This window comes from Anopheles nili, chromosome 3, assembly GCF_943737925.1.
Source record: "Anopheles nili chromosome 3, idAnoNiliSN_F5_01, whole genome shotgun sequence".
Classification (NCBI taxonomy): Eukaryota; Metazoa; Arthropoda; class Insecta; order Diptera; family Culicidae; genus Anopheles; species Anopheles nili.
In genome coordinates this window covers 4,037,065-4,060,164 of record NC_071292.1, presented here as the reverse complement: position 1 = coordinate 4,060,164, position 23,100 = coordinate 4,037,065, and the positions used below count along the sequence as shown (strand labels likewise).

The window sequence follows — 23,100 nt, the reverse complement described above, 5'->3', positions numbered from 1 at the left end:
ATATATTTTTTTTTTTACTTCAATAGGGATGACTCAAACGTTTGACAGGTTGTGATTCTTTATTTTGCACATCGTTCGGCACAGTTTGGACACACCCGATTGTGTTACAGAATTTAACAGATTTATGCATTACTTGATAAACGTATATTTCATCGATGGGCTGCTGTGTCCAAATTAATTACGAAATACTACGGAGTTTGTATACTATCAAGAGGATTTTGTTTCGTCGGTGGAATTAAGTCATGTAGTCAGTATTGTAGTTGCCCCGTTTAGTACAGCATTTTAGCACACGCTCGAGTGTGTCGTATGCCTTTTTCACAGGACTTGAGCATTTCAAACAAACGTCGCTTTGTGTCAAAATCGTTATTGTTTGCTGGAAAAAATATTAAAGGACGTTTTCTTTCGTGCTTACAAACTTGGAAAGCATTTTAAGCTTGTTGTTTAGTTATTTGGCCGTTTAATTTTTATTCTACGCGATGGATTCTACACCAAATATAGCAAAGTTGTTATTGCTTCAGGAGGATCGCGAGAAAAGCTTTAAAAAATGGCCTTTTACTGTCGACAAGTTGTGTAGCATTCAAAAGGTAAACTCTCACAAAGCCGTTAAACAAGCGTCAAAAGTAGCCGCTTTCAGTTATGGGAAGTTTATTTGAACTCTTATCTTATTCTAATCGAAATCCTTTTTTTCCTTAGATGGCAGAAGCAGGATTTTATTGGCAAGGAACAGACACGGAAATTGACATTGCCGCTTGTTTTGTGTGCGGTAAAGAGCTGGACGGTTGGGAAGAATCCGACGATCCTTGGACTGAACATCGAAAGCACGCGCCGCAATGTCCATTTGTAAAATATGGTCGCCCTGAAGCAAACCTTACGGTATAAGCCCTGCGAATTAACTACAATGCTTGATCTGAAAGGCTTAATAATGTACATATCGGCTTTTGTTGCAGTGCGAAGAATTCGTGAACCTTATGATGGCCACAGTAAAAATGAGATTTCAAAATGACTACACTACCCTGAAGACCAATGCCAAGGTGCTGATAGAGAAGAAACGGAAAGAAATGGAAAAGCTCCTGCGATCGCATTAGCATAAGGGCTAAAACATTATATCGGTATCTATTTTGAATACCGTAATCGGTATAGAGCTCAAAACTTTGTATAAGATTCGTTTGGCCTACAATTTTTAAATCATTTATTTTTTATAACAATCGATAGGGATGCAACGTATATAATAAAAAAAACTATATTATTATACTGATATGTATTAAATGTTTATTAAGAGTGAAATAATATGTGGTAAATATTTACATAGCCTTAATTACATAACTATTTAATCATTTAAAGTCCTCTACGTCAGTTCTTTGTGCTTTCTGCTCCTTAGCATAGGACTATGCCTTCATAGGTATACTTCCAGCGATTGTGACGCCCATACAAGATATGCAAGCATCTAGTTCTATAGGTCCTTCGAAGAAAAAGTATGATGTAAAGAGACTGCGTTCAAATGTGACGATCGTCGTGTGCCTAGTTTTCTAAAAATAGCAGAGTAAGTAAAAAAAGAAATGTTTAAGCAAAGCGAGCGTCGAACGCAGTGATTTCACCAAATGCCTTTTGCTAGCCTCGCCAGAGAGTAGCCAATGTGAATGCTCGCTAGGAGGCAGAATCACGCAGGCGTCCTAGCATTCAGTGCGATTGAATATACCCTTGGTGCGAGCGGCGCTCCGAGCCAATCATGTAACGTGGTTTTGTTCCGTGTTCATCTTCTAGCTTAGGATATTTTTACATCTTACTTCGTTACGGCTCGCTGGCATGCGTCCGCGCGGTTCGAGCTACCACTTCCCGTTCGGCTGAACGTACCACAGCAGCATTTACGATGGGTCGCTGGGAAAATCACCTAGCAAGAGACGGGGAGCAAGCTGTACGCAGCCGGTATCGGTCTAAAAATAGCAATCCTAGTAAGAAAAACTCGTACGTGCTCGCGGTTGCCATTTCCCTCGTGGAATAGTTTTCTCTCCGCTTGCTCCTCCTGTGCGTTCGTATCTGTTTAAGCCACTACGCAGAGATAACGAGATCCATCGTTTCGTCATCATACAAAGACTATACACTAGCTAGTATCCATGTTCGACCCAAAATGAAAGTCGACACTTTTCGATTTCTGCTTCCAGTTGAAGTAGCCCGAGCGCTCCATACTTCTTTACATTCCATAGGTCTTTCAGATACACTATTGAATGCAAGGAAGCATGGAACTTTCGCAGCTCTGCCACCAAATTAGCAGCGTGATGTCCTGTTCTTTACGTTACAGGAACGAATGTCTATCCGAGATCCTCTCAAACGTAAAGCCCTATCTTTTATCGTTTGTGGGAACAGACAAAACCTAAACGCTTTCAATAATTGCTGATTTATCTTATAAAATAGGAAATGCATCCTTTTTTGTCGAATCAAATACAGTACCACGACAGGATTACAACAAACAACCAATACTTAACAAACAGTACCATTGCCTAAGAACAAGTTCACTGATCATCCATTGGGTTGAAAATCATCCAGATAGTTCATATTCTTGCCAGCCTATCCTTTACACATGCACACACCGTATGGCGATCACGTGTTTGCCCTTTCGGCGAGAAGCTGCCGAACTAACGCTGTTGGTTATGTGCTTTGGTATACTCTTCCTTCAAGGGAAATCGTAAAATTAAAAAATGCCACCGCGACCCGAACATGTGGCGTGTCAGTGTACAGGATGCACCGCTTTTTTGAAACGACCGAGCAGGCAAAGGAAATGAATAATTAAGCAACCATGCGTTACGAAACCATGCCGTCGACTAAGAACAGAAACCACAGCCTGTTCAGAAAGCGTGAGAGAGAGAGAGAGAGAGAGAGAGAGAAAGAAAGAGAAGGAACGCATTTTTACGCACATTACTTTCAAAACGCGAATCCGCCTGCCAGAGCACCAGCAAATTTCCGGTTGAAAAGTGCATAATTTTTGTGATGGCGAGTTTTCGTTTCAATGGTTACGCTAACTGCAGCTCTTATTACCGCTAGAATTCGTGGTTGTACGGAGATCAAGCTCTAAATGCGACAGTTCGTCACTCTGACTTTATTTTAAGAAACGATTTAAAAATGGCCGCTCCCTCCAAGAGAGATGTCCGAAACGAGGAAATATTTGCACAAGTTCCTGCAAGCTTACCCAACGTATGTTCACTTCACAAGGCACTGCTTGAATGTCGGTAGCAATTTAAACGATTCAGACGAACGTGCACGAACGTCGGGCAAGCTAACTATTCTTTGCTTCTTTGAATGAAGACTAGGACATTTAAGCACTATATTTGGTATGCGCACACACACACACGCACTGCGAGTGAGAATTAAACTTCTGGCACAACTTTGTAGAAACCACGGCAATATCGTACCCCCCGGGGAGTCCTGCCTAGCGATGTGTGTCTTCGATCCTAGCGCGATTACTTCACCCCGGGAGCACCAGGATCATCGCCTCGAGCACACGAGATGTGGACTGTTCGACGACTGAACGCAGAATGCACTGGATGCACTGACTGTTGCTCCCAAGACGAAGCGCCCGGCCATCTCGGGCGGAGGCCTCCTGAGGGTGATCTAAAAATGGCCACCATTAAGCTCGTCTCCTTGATCCCGCACGCGAGAAAATCGAGGCAGGAGTCACAGACGCCCTTTCTCGTTCCTTCAGACGCCGCCATCGGCTCCCTTAGTTCGTCCTCAGCTACTCGAGCCGCGCTCAACATCACCAGCAAAGCAAAACCGTCCTGCGCACATGTCTCGGCGGGTTTTTCTGCTTCTTTTTCGCTTCGATCGCCTGCGCCTTGCTTCTCGCGTGTTTTTTTTTTTGTTTTTTTTTTTGCACGTTGTGCTTCGGAGCCATGCTGCGGGACGCAAACTCATGTGCGGCACCCAATGGGCATGCAAAAGAAGAAAAACGAACCAAAAAACGTACACACACACACGACAAAGGACGACAAAAAATATCCCTCGTACGGAGCCGGGTGTGTGAGCAGGGTAGTTTTTCGCGTGTAGCGTGCAAGAAGAAGAGTTCCACAGGCGGGGGTAGTTTTGAAATGTATAAGAAAAGCCAACGCCTGCTGACGCGCATGCCCGCCAACGTTTTCCCATGGACTAGTACATTTACCCACACATGCACGCTCGTCGGGTCGTTCTCCTACGGCATCTTTGATTCAGGGGTTTATGAAAACCATATTTTCCACCCAAGCCGATCGTTTCAGCTGAGCGATTGGTTCACGATTGGGATAGAAGTTGTACCTTAAATCCCAATTCGCAGGCTGCCATCGATTGGAAAGCGATTCGATAGTGGTCGGGAAAATCTCTCCAAAATGTGTCTCAGCATCATAAATCATGTGATCGATCGGAAAAACGCCTAGCTCAGATGCAACAACACAGTTACATAATCATTTTCATTTTCATCTTCGCTGGTTTGCGATCGCTGATCAGGTGACGACATGGTGTTGCATAATTCACGCCCCAACTAGACAATCCATCCGTGGATGGAGTTGAAGACGACCGCGAAAATTCGAAACGATGGCGGCAAATCCTGATCCTGAGTGGCTTAGCTATGCCAACTCAAAACCCGTCGGAGTTCCACATGTGGGCCCGAAGGATGCACCCCTAGGATCCGATCGAGGACGATACTCTGCTTGGACGATGATCGCCGCGAGTCCCGGAAACTGAAACCTTCCAGATGTGGGCTACAGGACGATCTCTCAAGGACTCGCGCTCTTCAGCGTCCGCCCCGGGGGTGGTGTGGGATGAGGATAGTAAAATTTATGACATTCCGAAAGGGCCCAGGCAAATCGTTTATTTTTGTGAGAAACTGGAAACAGGAGATGTGTTCCTTCGCCTCTTTTCATGGCGTACAACCATTTGCCGCATCCTGGAAGATGGTTTGGGTGCAAACGAAAACATTCCAGCTATTGCTGGCCATTTAAATGCTGATTTCGCGTTGGTGTTGACAAAACAAATATGGATTTAATGGTCCGGCCTACTTTGATTTGCTCAATCAAAACGGTAATCGTACCCTCTCTCGAGGAAAGGGGTCTATTGATTATTTTTACTCGCGTAACACTAAAGAACAGAACAGAATTAAAAATAATGTCGGCTTCGATCGCTGCTTCTGGTCCACGCGATCCAGTGCCGCTTCCAAAGGACCATTTTGGGCTTGGACCGTTTCCTACGAATAGCAGATGTTTTCCAAGCCTCTCCTTCTCTGTCTCTCTCTCTCTCTCTCTCTCCGTTTGCCCTGCATGGCCTTTCGTGTTGGTCAGAGCACTGTTGTCGCGACTAGCTGTCGTACTAATTTTAAACCTAGACCCATTACCTCCACGGCTCGCACGATCCCGAACGATTATGGGTGTTTTTCATGAGGCGTGCTTGTCATGCGCGATCTGCACCGGCAGACGGACGCATGGAGCTCAGAATCACGTGGCAGCGCCATCCTCGAGGACCCGCGCGCTAACGCCCCCCCACGAGAGACTGCCAGCGATGCGTTGTCCCGCCAGATCCGGCCCCCTAAGAGGATGCGTACGTGGTCGTTTGTGTGTGCGCTATTTTTACGTCCCAAGCTGAGCCCGCACCGCTGGAATGTCGGGTGGCATCGGACGCCACTGTTGGCACATGGCTGCTGCCGGTGGGAGAGCATCTCGCGCCAATGAAGATTACGTTTTGAAGAGGCGGTGGAAACCTGCCCACTCGAGTGGAGGTCTGCCCGAAATGAATGCAAATCCTACTTTCGAGAGCGGATTGACTTGTGTGTTACTAATGAGCCCACAGTTAGGACAGCCTGTATAAATGAAATAACCGCAAATTGTGCCTCCCGCCGAGGTACTGATAATGCGAGGTTTAATCGGTTGTATGTGTGCATCAAAACATCGTTCGTTATTTTCAGCATGGGGCGCAATCGCCAGCGAAGAAAGATCAGTGCCCCGATCATTGAACGTACGACAAGTGCCGCTGCTCGGTTTTTCCACTCCTTTGACCGGAAAATGTGTCCACCGCAGGATGAGGTGCGCATGTGAGCAACAGTTTGCGCATGGCAATTGCTCGTCCTGCGGATTGCTTGCCTGCGGCACCAAGACTACCAAGGTGGTATGGATTGTACGCGCGTGATGACGAAACATCGTGAATAGGTCATTGAGATGAACACTTACCGGCCCGATGATGAGGCAATGGTGAAGCCAAATTTCCACACTGTGAAATGGAGTGAGGGAAGAGATTTTCCTCTTTGCCGATTGCCGGTGCATGGTACAACGCAGACAAGCGACGGGAAAACGCCTGTGGAACGGCACGACCGGACACATAGCACGAGAACAACCGATGAAGGTTTTATTTATAAATTAAATTTTCCACACCGGCGGTGTGGTTCTATTTCATTTTGTACACAATTTTTCATATTTCTGCACATTGGCGCATAGGAAACCTGTGCGGAATAAATAATCCGCTGCGTTTTCTGTCGTCGTGTCGTTGCATGTAAGTTTTTTTTCCCATTTTTCTCTACGTCGGGTTGAAATTTTGATCATTTCCTTTTTTCTCGTATTTTGCGTGGTTGAAATTGGTATCCGCTTACCTCATCTTGCATGAGCTCCGTCCGGCCATTTGGGTTTTACATTTGAGGCAAATGCAGCCAAGAATTATTTTTGAGCCGAAGCAAAACCGTGCGGGGGTTTTCTTTTTTGTACTATTTATTTGCACCGAAACATTTGACTCATAACAAATTAGGACACATTGAAATATATGTCCTCTCCACTTTGCGCTTTACGAGAAGCTTCTAATGCACATATTCACACGTTTTTTAAGGAATCCGCGTTTCGTACTAGCGTTAATTTTGCTCCAGGCAAACTCTTCTATTTGAACCGGAAAAATGCACCTGTTGATGTCGCAAATTTTTTGAAAATTTTTGGTGCTGAAATATCATTTCTTTGGTAGGGGTTTCAATCACCGGTGCTAGAGATGGTAAATTTTGAAAAATCTTCATTTTACGTGCACTTAGGAATAGAGATCGCATCACCAGCAGCAATCAATATAGTGAAAAGTGGGACCACATAACAACCTACTTAAAACACTGAAAAATCTATTGATTCAAGATTTGTTGTTCGTGACATCCACACGTGGATCCGATACGTGGCTGGAACGAAAGTAGACCCTTGAGAAAACAGTAGTCAAAGGGGAAATAAGTGTTTTTTTTTTTCGGGCAGAGGCCTTCGCTTCCTTTTCTGTATTAGTTGAAAAACTGCACTTGCTCAACATGCATCAAAAAGCGATAACATCTTTCCTTCATCATCATCTCCTCCGCAGAGGAAGTCATAGTTTGGTGCATCTTAGTGCTCTCTCTCGCTCTCTCTCTCTGAAAACGTTGCACTTGCCCTTTTCCATGATCGAGACTCTAAAGGACGCCTTTCCTTTGGTCTGCGCTACAGTTGGTGGTCGTTCGGTTCTCCTGGAGAGTAAACGCCTCGAACGCAGTGCTCATATGCATCCCATACCTCCCGTATGCATTGCTTACCTCCCGTAGATTAGTTCTATTTTAAGGTCCCACACGACAAATCTATCCTCCCCTAAATTGGCTAAGCTTTTACCCCTGTAGAATAAATCAGTTTACTTTCCTATATCGGTCTCTAATTTAAGCATAGTAGATTATGTCTCTCATCAAAGGAACGTCTTAATTGATGTGATATATGTGTTTGAGATGAAAATTAACATGGTTGTCGTAGGCAGCAGTAATGATGCATAGTTGCAATAGCTGGATTTTTGCTGTGTTTTAGAAGAATCAGACTCGAACACAGCACTCACAGAAATTTCTTGATGGAATCCATCGATTAAATTTTTAAATGATAACATTTTCATGCGTTTTGATTTGATCCTCATAAACAGTTGAGCCAACTTTACACCAAATATTACATCAGACCAATTGGGGAGATGTTTAGTAATTTAAATAGCCCAACGGACCTGCAATAAATCCCTTTATCATATGATTGTTGTAGACACAATTTTGCTGATTCCCAATTGTGTCAAAATAGATGAAACTAGTGCGGCAAAAAGGATCCTCCAGCTCTTCACTGATAGTATTACGCTTAACTCATAGACGTTGTGCAGATTAATGGATTTGATCGATATATTTACATTAAATATTATTTCTTCAATATTAATAAATTAACGGTAATTTATTTGAAAGAAGCATAATTTTAAAACATTCCGTCATTCAGCATTGACGTTTCAATGTCAGAGCATAAGTCCTGTAATGTGTTGGTGAGTGCACGAAATTGTTTTGATCATAATTTCACAAACTGGGAAAATTTTGAACATCATTTTACTAACATCGTACAAAAAGGTAAGATGTTTACTGATTCTTTCCTGGATGAGTTAATATTCTAAAAGTAGCTAACACGATTCATCAATTGAGATGAATGCAAATAAATTTCGTAAACGATTTTTTTTTATTGTTGATCAATTTTTTAATTAGGATACTTTCTATACTACAGAGCCATCCATAAGATGACTTCAAAAGTATTATTGAACAAATTTTCTTCCTCGATTCGGCATGTGTATGTCGTCAACTTTGGTGAGTACGCAACATTCTCGTATACCGGCGTGTGAAGTGCGCGCAGCATCCATCAGACAACATCTTCTATTGAACCCGCAATGCGGTTGTTCTTATTATGTTTTTTTTAATTTACTTTGCCTGTGGATTGCTTAATTTGCTATTGTCTCCTCTAGTTCCTTCCTTGTCGTTTGCGACGAACAAACCACCTTCGGAAAAACCTGCAAGTCCGCGAATGGAAGAATTTCAAAAAAAGTTACGTGAGAAAACTCCGATCGGCAAGCTCGATGAAATTGTTGGCAAACATCCATATCAAGAGAAAGAACCGTTGGAAGCATGGCCAAACAACACCAACCCTAACACTGGTGAAATCGGAGGTCCACGTGGACCGGAACCGACCCGTTATGGAGACTGGGAGCGTAAGGGGCGTGTTACTGATTTTTAGATACCTGTGAAAGCCTGCTGAACAGTATATGCAGCAATATATAGGCGATTGGAAATTACTGTTTAGCTTTCAAGATTGTTAAAAATTTAGAAATAGGTTGAGGTTAATATTTTATTAGTTTACTGAGCAGTTAGTCAGTAGTAATATATCGTCGTTTTCAAGCGATAAATGATTGTAATTTGGAAAAAGAATCTGCTTATTGAGTTTCACCCATCAAACGCTGAACCATTTTGTCACTTAATTCCCACAATTCTTGCTGAAGTTGCTCGTTTTTAGATGCACCAGATGGTTCACATACGTAGCAATTGTTGAAATACAATGAAGTCAAACCGGTTAATTCGTGGGCTGTAGCACAAAAGACGGTTGTGCTGGCGGCTTGTTGCTGGAATAATTAAAAAAAAAAATATGAAAAAGTTATCCCATTTCGAAATAGCTAAAAGGCTCCTACCAATGACTTGGTGAATGGGCGTACCAAACCAAAAAGAAAGCGATAAAACCACCAATTTCTGGAAAGGGATGATGACACCATGTTGCCAGGATGAAGAACAAATACTGAGATGCCCCTTGGCTTCCAGCGCTGCAGTAAGCATATAATAGGTATAAAATAGTTAGATGGTACTTCAAGTATTTCAAACGAACGTTTGGTGAAAAATATTTAAAATAAAATATTGGGGAAGATCCTAGAAAAACTATTGAACATAGATTTGATTGCATTTTCGTGTGACTTTCAATTAAATGCTAGTTACTTAAAGCTGATCTAATTGTAATATAGGATGGAGCATCACATTTTATAATATAATAATTAATTCATTAATACAAAATGATATTCGGTATTTTAGCATTTAAAGCTGTATTGCTACAGTTTTTTCACCAGGTCACATGTTCCGGCAGAATGTCGTCAAACACAAATTGAAAAGGATCTGGCGCGATTCACTTGTCGGCAAGAAATATCTCGCTATTAAACTCTTGCGAAGGACGAAAAACTAACAATACACAGCTGAAATTTTTTATTTAGTCATTCAACACGTTGAATTGCACTAAGAAACAAAATAACATAATTTATTTCACATGTTAATGTCACCTTACAAACCACGTGTAAAGCAACGTTCAAATACAATCTCTATACCTTTCAGATAAATCCAAAATATGTTATTAACCAAACATATCCTTTAATCCTTTAATTTGATGCGAAGGATTGGAAGCTCAAACGAGCGATTCAAATGGACAAATTGCACAAGAAAGGCTTCTCAAAGGATAACTGTCAGCTGCCAAATGGATTGGCTGTCAGTGTCAATTGGACTCGTGCGCACCACATTATTGGGATCTCTCAAATAAATCACTCAAGTAAAAAAAGAAAAAGGAGGAATTCGTCCATCATTTTGCAAATTCTGTTGAAATTTGCACCACGTACACTCCGTACGTACACTGCGCGGTGCGGTGCTGTCAGCCTCTGAATCTGCTAAATATTGCTGTGTACCGTCGGTTACAAACGTAGCTGCGTTAAGTACTCAACGAACGGAATAAAAAGTAGTTCTGCGTGTTCCAGTGTCGATTCGTGAAAGGTATTTATTGCCCGGTGCGTGCGTTTCGGCAAGGTCTCTTTGGCCTTATTGCACGCACGCACAGGGTGGTGGTGCTTCTGTCTGTAGGTGGGACGAAAGGGCATCCAGACGAAGGACGGTCGTCCGTTCTTCAGCATGTGTGACATGAAGTAACCGTGAGACATGGCGATGACCCAACGCGGAGAACGAGAAATTTATTCACGGTGGACTTACATTTGCCGTCATTTTTTCCTCGTCAGAGTTCCGTCGTCATCACCTTTACTTTTTTTTACTTGACACTCCTCGTGGGGCAACCAGAAAGAGAGCGAGCGAGAGAGAGAGCGTGATTTGGAAGTGTGGTACGTAAGAAGCAGGCGCTGTCTCCTTCGTACGCACTTTATCAGAGAAAGACTCAGTAGGGGTAACGCGAGTGGGAGGGTTGAAATGTGGAGCCTCGTGTCTGCTTATAGCTGCCCCAACCGTGATAGGTGTTATTCGAACGTGTCGCTGTGGTAGTGGGATGCATAGCTAGCTGAGCTGGTTTGCACAACACGTGAAAGTGACTTTTGTAACCCAGTCGAAAGGACAAGGTGGAGAGGCGCTGTGGAGAATGTGGTCTGCTGTCTAGTAGCAAGTAGTACACCCGTTAGAATCGGTGCAGTCAATTAGTACTCAATTGTCTAATCGTCCTGGTTCACTGTGATGCAAGGTAAAAAAAACCGGCTACAAAGCAAGAGAGGATTTCTCTGTTCAGTTGCCAGCAGAAGAAATCCGTGAAAAATGAGTGCGCTCAACTGTAGTGTTGGTGCACACGAAAATACCCACGTTTGCACCTTGTACCGAGGTTTTGCATCGAGCGTCACTTGCACGCTGTCGCGAAGAAACCCCTCTTCGGGGACACGTTCGTTTCGAGGGCTCCTCTCGAAATCGAATCGATGTAATTTTTCCTTTTTAAGTCAAATTTACTTGCCAGCGTTGAGTTGGTGTGTAAGCATCCATTCTACAATCCGGAATCAATATTCCCTCCTTGCCCGAAACTCGTCACCGATCGGAAAAGTTGATTTAAGGGAAGGTAGCAAAGCAAGCCAGCTGTCTGCCTCGTAGTTTTTGCTTCGTATGTGTGCTGCGCAATGTTTTCCCCTCCTGTCGTTGTCAATGAAGATTGTGCCATTTGTAGATTATGTGACAGGAACCCAACGTAGTTTCGGATTCCCCTTGTGGTCAGGCGGCAGCAAACGAAGCACATCCTGCGTTAACTGTCTTGCGGTATTCGGTACGGTATCATTTGTACCTTCCGTCCGCCCTTCCATCCTCACGATAGTAGTGATAGTTTGCCGCAGGAGTGCGTGCGTGTCATGCCAATCGTTGACCTTACGGTAACGGATCACGCATTTGAAACAGTGAATCTTTCGTGTTAACAAACCGTGTGTAGCCGGTTCGAAATCGTGTATAATCTGCGGGCAACATATTTTCAAGTGCCAGTGAGTGTGCGTATGTTCGGACGCGCGCTAACGATAGTGGGGGTTGGTGATCTGCTGTCGTTACGTTGCGATCGCGGTGTGGTGTCCCATCGCCCCCCTCTCTCCACCTGATCGTCTTTTCTCTCCCTGGGTTTGCCCCCAATAGTATTCACGGATACTAAGATTGATCCGTAAAAGGAGAACGTGAGAATTAAAAACGCTACGTCCAGCAGCAGAGCGATTGCTTACGTGTCCGGTAATTCGGGCGCGGAGCTTGCTGTAATTCGTCTGTACTCGGTGTTCGTTTAGGCAATATTGAGCGAACTGTCGAAGGATATCCCCATCGCTATTGAATCTCTCAACCGCGCAACCAAAGGTAATGTGTGACCGCGGAACACCAACACATGGTCCGTGGAAATTCCCTCGATTGAGGTCAGCAGTACGAAATAGTGCTGCCCGTCAAAGTTCACCTTCCTCGTCACTCCGTTCCATGCAATGATGATGTGACCGACAAAAATTCTCATCGAATCGTGTACGATATGCATCAATTGTTCGCTGTTGCAGACAGCTGTATCATACCTCCACAGGAGTCTTTTCGTGGAGGTATTGCGAGACACGACGGCGAGAATGAAAAAGAGCACATGACAAACCACAGACTGCATGCGTTCGCTCTCGCCAGTCGCTAATACAAAGAATTGCAATGTAGACATGGCTCACAAACGCACGCTCACCACATTGTCTGAGGCCGGTCTGTTCGGTTCACGGGCCTATTTGACAATGTTCCATCGCGCAAGGCGAAGAAGACTTTCCTAAATGCAATAGATGAGGCAGCATGGTGTTCAATATGGGAGCAAAAGACACGGAAATGTCGATTTTGGGTCTAGGTGAACTCGAAAATTGCATAAGCAAAACGAAAGATAGATGAGAGCAGTCTCATTGAAAAAAGAGAAGAGAGCAAAAGCGAGCGGATCGTGGTGCCACCGAGTTGTTGGGCCGCGTTTATCTGCGACAGATAATAAGAGGAATTGAAGATGAATGAAACGTGCCAACGTAGCGCTTTTTGGGATTGGATAAATTGTCCATTTCACCGTATCCTGCTTAAATCGTGTGTAATTCTAAGATCGTTATATTAAGCGGATGTAGCACATCTTTAAAGGATGTTTAAAGATGCACTCTCACTTATTGTGTCAGCTGATTGCAATGAAGCTTCATTTGATAAGCACAGTCGTATGCCATGTGCTACGAGTAACCTAGCGAGTAATATGTAAATCTTTCAAAAGAGATAGCCGACCTTTTCTAGGTCAAAAAATAAGAAAAATAACGAACGGGGATGTTTGTAAGGCAAAGTAAGCGCTATACACAGGCACGCTTGTAGACGGCTCGATGAATGGTATTTGTTTTGTAAAATACCACCCGTCGTATGCTCCTTCATTACGAGTTGAATGTAGCAGCGAAAAAAAAGACGCTGAAACGATTGTATAGCGTTTTTTTTGCAGTTTAAATACGACAATTTCTCGCTCTGATTTTACTATTACTTCACTCTCTTTATTGTCTGGGTTGTGAATATAAGAACGTTCTATTTCTCCTTTCATAATGCCCTCCCTTGTTTGTTGCATGTTTTAATATACATCTCGTGAAAGGGATGGAAAAGGGCTCTTCTTTGTCCCGGGGTTTTCAACATCCATTTTTAACTGTACCGTAGTACCGTTCTGCTTTCTTTATCATCAGTCGTCCCCTCAAGGTCATTTTGGGTATGCAGGATAATTTGCACTGTACAGAAATACCAATGCATTGATTTCAAATTTTACCTTCCTCAACCATCTTCAAACTGGATTTTCCACAAAAAATTCACCCAGCATCCAATCATGATCTATTGATAATGAAAAGCAGCAAGCTCAGTTCGTGTGTGTGCTTGCAAATTGCATTTGATCATGCAGCGACAATGCAAAAATCGTGTGCTTTCCAATTTTGCCTTATGTCTATTAAAATGCAATTCCCAACATTGCTCCGTGTTTTAAAGCTTTCTCTCTGCATTTGAGCCGCCTATGCCGCAAACACACAAATGACAGATATTACTATTTGGAAAAAGTCGCGTTTGGCGTACTATTGGTAGGATCAGGAATGCAAATAACCCAAAAAATGTGTGTAATGTGCTTGAACCGAACAATGAATTTAAATTTCTTTAGTTTAAATTTGTTATGATCGACGTGAACGAATCATTTTTTTGTCAACGGGGATATCCGTCTGTGGACAGTTTTACGAAGCGATTATTTCTTAGCTTAAACGGATTTTTTCACAATTGAACGAAAAATAGAGAGCTGTCCGTGTGGCCCCATTCCGATGAGTAGCCCGCACCGTTAAACGTGATCAATAAGCCGCGTGTTTTGCTACGGTTATCCACTGCCAATTGTAAAAGGAGAGAGTGATCCACAGAAAGAAAAGGAAATAGAGCAGCGTGTTATGTGTACTACCATGAAGACTAGTTTTCGCAACGGGTTTAAAGATAGCGGATATGGTGGCATCCAATTTGTGTTATTACACTGCGAAGAAGCAGTAGCTAAGGAATTCAATCCACGTCAGGTGCACCACTGAACGGGAAAAGCTGCCGTCTTTCATAGACGTGGCGCTCGGTATTCGTGCATTTGCTGAAGAGAGGAAGGGAGAATACGTTACCTCCAACATGCAATCACACCCAAGAGCAGTTCAAGCGAAACATATTGGAGCGAACATGAATGAAAGTCTTGAGTCGGAATCGGGGATTCTTCGTGAGCAGGGTCAGCCGTGAGCTGTGTCAGCATTTGAAGCAGGGATGAATGAAATCGTGTTGGAACTTTTTGAGAGAAATCGGTCAAGTTGGTTGAGATTGATCGATCGTGCGCTCATGCACTATCGCTAAAGATTTACTGTATTGCATTTTAAGGTGAGAAAAAAGAGAGACAAAGAGAAAAGGAAACAGCAGCATCATTGTTTCACATGGTCAACCGGTTCTTTGATTACGACCTTCCATTGGAATTAGTAAAAGAAAGAGGGAAATGACGGACTGAACAATATAGAGATAGACTTCCCTGGGTTGAGCATTGGTCGAATTGCATTGTGAATTCAGTTCACAAGTGCACATCAGGGACCATTAATTGTTGCTATCTCATTGATTTTGCTTAAAAACTGGTGAATTAGTCATAATTGATATTAAATGTATCCTGCGTAGTCGGTAGTCTACGAAACACTGGAGCTTCTAAATGCTGTGTTTTATATGCACACTTGCGCACGTGTGTATCCAGTTAATGACCCTGTGGTACTTTTTGATATTATACTTTTAACGTTGATATATTTTTGGGTTAATCTACACTTTATTGTGCATATCTGAGTGCAATCTAGCAAATGCTCACGGATTTGAAAAAGGAAAACAGTTTCTCATATTGACGTATTAATTCAATAGAAATGACATTCACAATTTCGGTTGAATCTTTCTCACTCATTCATAAAGAAACAAATTTTCAGCTTTTAACAATGTGACCTTGACTGGATGTAGGTGAAAGGTGTGAAACACATCCGCACAACATCATATATTATGTTGTGTTGTCCAAAGCGGTGCTAAATTTTTGTCGTGCTTATCACGTTTTTTTATTTTACCGGACGTCTTATTTTATTTGATAAAACATGTTTTTACTGCAGTTTGTAAGATAAAAATTATAGTTTTACATTTTTCTGGTAGTATGTTTTGTTTAAAAAATATTAATGAAATAACATGCCATGTTGTAAAATTGTTTCTGGCAAAATTTCTGGCAAGCAAACAACCATAAAGAAAATATGAACGTAAAATGAAAGAGAGCGCCATGAACGAAAGTGAGAGTGAGATTACCATCGTCGCAAAATTACCACACGTCAGCAAACCTTCGCATACTACACCACGCAAATGATAAAAATAGAAAAGAAAAGACACCGCCGTCGAGCTCCTCTGAATCCTATCACCAGCAATACACCTTTCTTCTCCGCTCGTCGTGACACACCAGAAGCAAAAGAATGATCTAACTATCGAATTATCACCTTAGCGTATGTCCCAAAAACCCTGGTTTGAGCGGGGAACTGTTTTTTCTTCGCTAGATTGTTGAAAGCCACAATGTCGCTTCGTGGGATTTATTCGAATGAAAAGCCATGTTTGAGATTCTTGTAGTAATTATCGCCGTCGTTCAAATGGTAACATAAGCATCGATAAAATTGATTGAATCATAGCATTTCACGTTTAATACTATTCAACCTTCTTTGCACGTGTATCTTGGGATGGCATTATATTGAATATCTAATGATCCTGGGGAAGAATATATGTTGTTTTACTAAAAACAAAATACTAATGTAAATATTTGCTTTGCTCTCTTTCGTAGGATATCGAAATAAAGAAACCATTTTGTGATTACGGTGCTGGTGAACACTTTACATTCGATAAGAAGAATATCATCAAACTGTGATCGGGAACTATCGCGATCACAATTTACCTTATCAAAGGAGCCATACTTAAAGCCTGCCTGGCAACATAAGAGACTGCTAACATAGTTGTGCGCGTGTTGATAGAACCTCCGCCGTCCTCTCACAAACAAACCCACTGCCGAAAATCCAAGCTAAGCATTTTTTTAAAGCGGGCAAATTTTATTCTCTTTTGGGACTGATTTTTGCACCCTGGAGGAAGAGGTGACCTACTGTTCAATTACATATACGGGAAGAATAAGTGGTAGAAGAAACCATTCACTTTCCACAACATGGCAACCGACAGTGGCGATGTCGCCACGCTTTCCCGTTCAACACCGTCGGACCAGCGTCAGGAGGAGGACAATAATAACAAGATCGATCTGGTAGTAGACACGGTAGCTAAGCTCAACCTAAACGGCACAGCTACGGAGATTGCGGAGGATATTGTAGTAAATGCAAACAAAGCCACTACTGTACCTACAATCGACCAGCAGAGCACTGTGGAAAATCAACTGAATAACAATTCGGGCGCAATCCACGACGAAACTTCAACCAGCACGACCGGGAACAACAACGCCGTGGAGGTGATACCCACGGCTCCAAGCGGCGGCTCACTGTCGATTGGAAAGCGAATTCGTCGCACATCAGAGAAGCTCAATGAAGAAGCGGTTAGTGGAGCGAATTCGCGCAAAAAATACTCTCTCGACATGTTGCTTTCGCTGAAGGATTCTGCAATCGGACGCGAAAAACCTACCACGATACCGGACGTGTGTAAGTCGTTGTTAAAAACGAGCCCCGGAACTTTCGTATCTTCCGCTCGCCATATGGGAGGTGGCATGAGTGGCAGGGGAGTTGGTAGTAGCGCCGGGATGCAAGACAACTCCTTGCTGCCCTCCTTCATGAAGGGTATGGGCTTTGGTGCCCCGTCGCTCGGTGAGGCATCCGAAAGTGGCCCTGGCAGCTCTAGACCCCCAATGAGTCGCAATCCTTATCGTGGACGTCTTTCGGCTAAAGAAATGTCAACCCGCACGAATACCGGTGGGCCGGGAGGAGACGACATCGACGGTCAAATGATCAAGGTTAACCTAAATATCACGGAGGAGGTGAAGTTGAAAGGTTCGGCAAATGCGTGGAAGCCTCGTTTTATGCAACAGAGCGTGGAAGTGGACGAGGAAACGGCTAAGACCCAAGAGCTGTCCCGCCAGTTCCGCAGTTCGCTAAACAAACTTACTCCGGAAAACTTTTCCGTAATCATGGAGCAAATGAAGCAACTGAAGATAGACACGGAAGAACGGTTGGGTAATTGCATCAACATTCTGTTCGAGAAGGCAATTATGGAACCCAATTTTTCGGACACGTATGCGCAAATGTGTAAGGAACTGGGTACTATCATCCTAGTTAAATCGAACCAACAAGGCGCGGTGTTAAATTTAAAGCGACAATTGATATCGCAGTGCCAGAAAGAGTTTGTTAAGCAGACGACACTCCAACAGGAGAATGACTTGCGCAATGAGTCGGTAGAGCAAGCGACAGAAGAGTTAACGGAGGAAATTAAAATGGAAATGGAAGAGCGAAGAAGTAGCATTAGACGGCGGGCTCTCGGCACCGTCCGATTTATTGGCGCGCTCTACAAACAGGAGCAGCTGACGGTGAACATAATGGAGAAATGTATAGAGATGTTACTTAAGGACGAAATTTTACATGAGGAATCCCTCGAGAGCGTCTGCAAGCTTCTAACCACGATTGGAGCACACATGGAGGCGGAAACGGAAAAGAAGCAAACACAGACCGTGCTAAATGGTTGCTTTAACAAGCTGCAATCGATTGCGGACCGAAAAACGCCTCTTCCGAACGGTGAACCGTTGTGTAACCGTATCCGGTTCATGATCATGGATTTGCTCGATCTTCGCAACGAGAAATGGCGAGGGAGACTTGCCCTGGCGGCACCAAAAACGAGAGAACAGATTCAGCGCGAAGTCGAAGCTGAAGAGAATAAAAACTGGCTGCTCAACTACAAATTACCCCGTGGTGGAGGCGGTGGTGGTGGCGGTGGAGGAGGAGGTCGTCAGAATTACGGCCACAATGAGGGTGGAAGTGGTCGCGGAGGGGGTGGTGGCAGCGGAGGAGGTGGTGGTGGAGGTGCTGGTAGCAGTGCATCGAAGAATAAACGACTCGTTGATGAGGATGGTTTCGTTATGCACGTCTCCGGTAGCCGCAATCCGTGGACGATGCCATCCATCGATCCGAACAAGATAAATATATCGGTAAGCGTAGCTGATTGCAAGGTATGACATTTACGTTGTAACTTACAAGCGTACAATTTTTCACAGGTCCCAAAACCAGTTGAAGAAACCCGGCTTGGATCGGCTTCCATGTTTCAAGGATGGGGAAAAACGAACGTCTTTGCTTCTCTCAACACGGAAGAATCAGCAGCGGCAGCACCGAGCTTTTTCGGAGCTTCTGGTCCGATGGGTGGAGGTGGTGGTAGCAGTGGAGGCGGCGGTGGCGCTGGTGCTGGCGGAGGCGGTGGTGGTGGTAGTAAAACAGCAAAGAAAAGTGGTGGTGGTGGTGGCGGAGGAGGAGGAGGTGGTGGAAATAATTCCAAAAAGCAACATTACCATGGCCGAAGCAGCAGTCACTTCTGATAGAGCAACACATCAGCAGAGCAGTTTGTGGTTCCGTAAACCTGCCCACTATTCCACGAATGCAATAATTGAGAATGGGCAACATCTTCCGACAGGAACACTGCGAAATAGCGCTGGCGCATTATTGGAACGCGTAGGCGTGACGAGAATCCAAATTTGCTGTTCTTGAGAGGTCTATAGCTCTTTTCTGATTCTTTATTTTTGATTCAACATTTATTACTGATTCCCGAAACAAAACATTTAAAAGATAGGCTGAGCTCTAATCTTAAAAAAATAGCAAATAGAAATTTCCTCATCCATAGCTGAAAGTAAATCAGCATAGTTTTGGGATTATATGAAAACCAACAATATTTGTCTCTTCACTTACTGAATGCTCTCAAACCCTGTCATAAACTGCTCTTAATTTTTCTAGATCCTTACCGTTTATCAAACACATTTTATGGAATATTTGAAATTCCACGCATAGAGCACTCTGTTAGCGGGACATAGTCTACCCATAATTTTAATTATCACACTTTTGATTCTTGCTCGTTTAACTAATTCCTATTTACCCTAGTTAATCGAAGATTTTCTGAAAAAGATAGCAAACGTATTCACCGATATTCTGCATGTATGAACTAGCAAGTGTATTTGATTGTAAGAAAACAGTTGTGTATATCAAATTCATGGATAAAGTAGCCAAGCAGAGAACGAAAAAATGCTCTTGTTTCCTTAACTTCCATAAAAGCAAACGGTAGGAAAAATATTACGCATCGATTAGTACACGTAATTCGATGAAAACTACACTATATGTACACGAAACTGACTAGGTAGGAAGCTAAACGGTTGGAAATGTGTGTTAGGAGATATATTAGGGCCGGTTAGAAGCCAAAATGAGAAAAAAAATCAGTTGCCTCCTCAGATGAACAATTCCGGTTGCTTGAAGAGCGCAACCTGAGTAAAGAGGTACGAGATTGCTGATATTGGAAAAATCAAACCAGCAAACATAGTTAGGACTGTTAAACAAAAAGAGATATACACAAATTACAGCAACAGCATCAATAACAAGAGAAGGTATAATTTTATAACTCAAACATGCAGCAATATACAAAATATCCCACAAGCAGCAATAAAAATGCTTCAACCGGCAAAAAGATTGGGTTGCGGCTTGAAAAAGGGTAATAATAGCGCCGCGAATGCGCAACCTCAAGGAAAAGAACATAGTTTAAAATTTCGCATACCGTACTCAAAATATGATGTTGGATTCATGATTTATTGAGAGATAGTCTTGAATTATTGGCCGTTTAGAAATATTATTCAAAAAAATAGCAAAACAATGAATGCGCATGGAAATAAATATGTGTCGTTGGACGTTAATCATCATCCACAAACTCCCTCCTCCTCGTATCCCGTGAATGGCGCATAGTTTAGCAAAGATAAAACAATTGTGAAAAATACCCACTAGTATAAGTAACACTAGAATTTAATTAGGGTTTTAAAAATGAATTTGGTAGAACGCTGGTGCAAATATATGCAGTGGCCACCTGTTCTCAAACACATCCAATCTACTCATATCGCAAAAAAAAACTGTCCCAGAGTACATCTTCTTCCAAACAGCGCCAACGGATGGCACATCTATTCTGGAACATCCGTGTCGTTTGTTTCGAATAATGTTCCATGCAGAACGATATGAGCCACTACAGAAAGGTAACACTAATAAAAATACCATGTAATGCTGCTCGTTAGCATAAACATAAGATACTGCAGCACACTTTTACCGTAGCGAACACTGTACAAGAGTAGCTATCGGAAAAAACTCTGTTGGCGGAAACATCAAAGAAATGTAACTCCGTCGGATTGCGAGGTCCGTGTGTCTGATTTTATTTCAACTGTACGAAATGCACCAGAGAAACAACGCTTGGCGACGCTTTGTCATGATAAAGAAAGAGCATTGTCGGTTGTATCATGTTGCTGTTATAATTAAGGTGCATAATTGTTGTAAGCAATAATCATCTTATATTCCGCTGGCAGGTGCCCTAAATACAACTTCATTTTAATATACTTCGTTTTTTTCGTTCTATTAGCTTATATAAAATTGTAACTATTTTGTAAATAAACAAAAGCCTCAGTTTGTATCAGCAAACTTATGATTTTTTAAGGACATCGTGAAATTATATCGGAAATATCAATCGATTATATTCGAGACTATTCGTTTGGATTTACAGCCAACTTTACCAAGCTTGTTAAAATTAGAATTATCGTGACATATCTGGCGATGTTAGATGGAAAACTTTCCAGGTCTGTTGCTACCATCATCCGAGACGGATGAAAACATCGGATTGGAGATAAACTAAGCAAAAAATAAAATGATTGTTTCATCGACAGCACCAATTTTTAACTGAAGAAAATTTGAATCTACTCATGTATGGTGTATTGATAATTGAAGTCATCCAAAACTTCGCTTATTTTGGGTCAAAGGTCAACATCATAATACATTCTTTCTACGAAAAAAAAAATCATTTGAGAAAACGAAATTTTCTCTCGCCCATGTGGTTTATGCTGTTTTTTTTAACAAATTGATTGAAATCATCTATTCGTTAGTGTTGTAAAACTTGCGTTTCCCATTAGAGGGAGTTCCAACCAGTTGTTTACCACACATACGATATCGCCTAACAGCAGACATGGAAATGTTAAAAGATCTTCAGATATGTTCGTAATTTAGTACGAAACTACGTATAAACTTAACTTAGAATCATTTTTTTTGTTTTTGTTTAAACACCCAAGAAATCAATGAGATTATATATTGCAATGGTGCGAGTAAGATAAGATAATAGATAAGTTTCATCCCACTTACCTTTGCTAACTCGAATGCGAACAGCACGTTGCAAAGTTTGGAATTGTTGTACGCCATCATACTCCAGAACTTATGGTGCTGTGGACAGAGATCACTTTCGCTTAATCCACTGACCGGTAACGAGCTCATCCGATGCGATTCCGAGGAAACCACAATCACGCGCGTTGTCACATTAAACACATCCGACAGCAGATTAGTTAGATAGAAATGCGATAGATGGTTCACCTGGAATGTTTGCTCCAAACCGTCTTCCGTAAGGGAATGAGGCAAGGCAAATACGCCCGCATTCAGCACTAACATGTCGATATGACTGCAAGTAGAGAGAGAGAGTAGAAGCGTTAATATGCTGAAGGACTAATGTTTTTACCCATACAAATCATATTTACTTGTAATTTTTTTTTACTTCCTCCGCAGCCAGTTTGGTCGAGTGTAAGCTGGCTAAATCTAATGGAACAAATTTGCATCGTTTTCCAGCAGCTTCTTTTTCGGCAAGAATCCTACCGATTGCTGCTCTGCTTCCAACTTCATCACGACAGGCGAATACCACCTCACAACCGTGTAAGGCTAACGAGCGGGCCGTCTCGAACCCAATACCGGTGTTTGCTCCCGTTATTAGTGCTACTTTACCGGACAAATCGCGACCATGAAGTACTTGCAAGGCATTAGTTCCACTATCGAAACGCTGGCGCAATTCTCCAATCTGTGTTGGAGCTTCCTCAACGGCAAAAGCGAGCCTCGGATCAGTATACGACTTGCGTTGGGTCTTCTCTTCCACGAAGATCACTTTATGAGTTTCTTCTTCGATGTGTCGCGTCCATCCAATGGGCAATTCCCCAGACACACGCTTAATTTTGCCCGTCCGCGGATGCGTCCATTGGGTGCTCTTGCTTTGGTGGCTGAAAGGTTTATTTAACGACGGATTATAAAAAGATTCCAACAGCAGTAATTACACATCAATCTAAACAGTCATACTTTACGTAGTACACCAAGCCATCACTGGTTGCGCGTTCTTCCCATGCTGGAGGTAGCTCGTCTTCCGAGTCGGATTCCGGCATCAAGGTAGGCATTCTCGATGATAACTTATCAGATGGTTTTTAGAACCGGCGCCTTTACGTTGTCCAACTAAAATTAAACGTGCACTCCACT

At 42.7% G+C, this 23,100-nt stretch overlaps 4 protein-coding genes across 5 annotated transcripts; 3 read left to right on the top strand and 1 right to left on the bottom strand.

Annotated features, from left to right (window-relative positions):
* Window positions 1–476: 476 nt before the first annotated feature.
* Window positions 477–1,085, top strand: LOC128726463 (baculoviral IAP repeat-containing protein 5.2-B-like). The gene is made up of 3 exons (XM_053820277.1): window positions 477–584; window positions 694–873; window positions 948–1,085. Exons 1-3 carry the CDS (start codon window positions 477–479, stop codon window positions 1,083–1,085), a joined length of 426 nt encoding a protein of 141 aa, XP_053676252.1.
* Window positions 1,086–8,305: 7,220 nt separating this feature from the next.
* Window positions 8,306–9,685, top strand: LOC128726595 (succinate dehydrogenase assembly factor 4, mitochondrial). 2 transcript variants are annotated; one of them, XM_053820409.1, is made up of 3 exons: window positions 8,306–8,359; window positions 8,511–8,590; window positions 8,746–9,685. In XM_053820409.1, the coding sequence occupies exons 2-3, from the start codon at window positions 8,524–8,526 to the stop codon at window positions 9,012–9,014; spliced, it is 336 nt and encodes a 111-aa protein (XP_053676384.1). In that variant the 5' UTR covers window positions 8,306–8,359; window positions 8,511–8,523; the 3' UTR covers window positions 9,015–9,685. The 2 variants fall into 2 exon arrangements, with proteins under 2 accessions (XP_053676384.1, XP_053676385.1); XM_053820410.1 differs by lacking the exon at window positions 8,306–8,359 and having other exon boundaries at window positions 8,496–8,590.
* On the bottom strand, window positions 9,211–23,021 carry LOC128727799 (WW domain-containing oxidoreductase). The gene is made up of 5 exons (XM_053821744.1): window positions 22,927–23,021; window positions 22,341–22,850; window positions 21,955–22,264; window positions 9,463–9,591; window positions 9,211–9,396 (listed from the first exon to the last, which is right to left on the bottom strand). The coding sequence occupies exons 1-5, from the start codon at window positions 23,019–23,021 to the stop codon at window positions 9,211–9,213; spliced, it is 1,230 nt and encodes a 409-aa protein (XP_053677719.1).
* Window positions 16,767–21,431, top strand: LOC128726594 (eukaryotic translation initiation factor 4 gamma 1-like). Its single transcript, XM_053820408.1, has 3 exons — window positions 16,767–18,537; window positions 18,583–18,740; window positions 18,807–21,431. Exons 1-3 carry the CDS (start codon window positions 16,767–16,769, stop codon window positions 19,119–19,121), a joined length of 2,244 nt encoding a protein of 747 aa, XP_053676383.1. The 3' UTR covers window positions 19,122–21,431.
* Window positions 23,022–23,100: the final 79 nt, after the last annotated feature.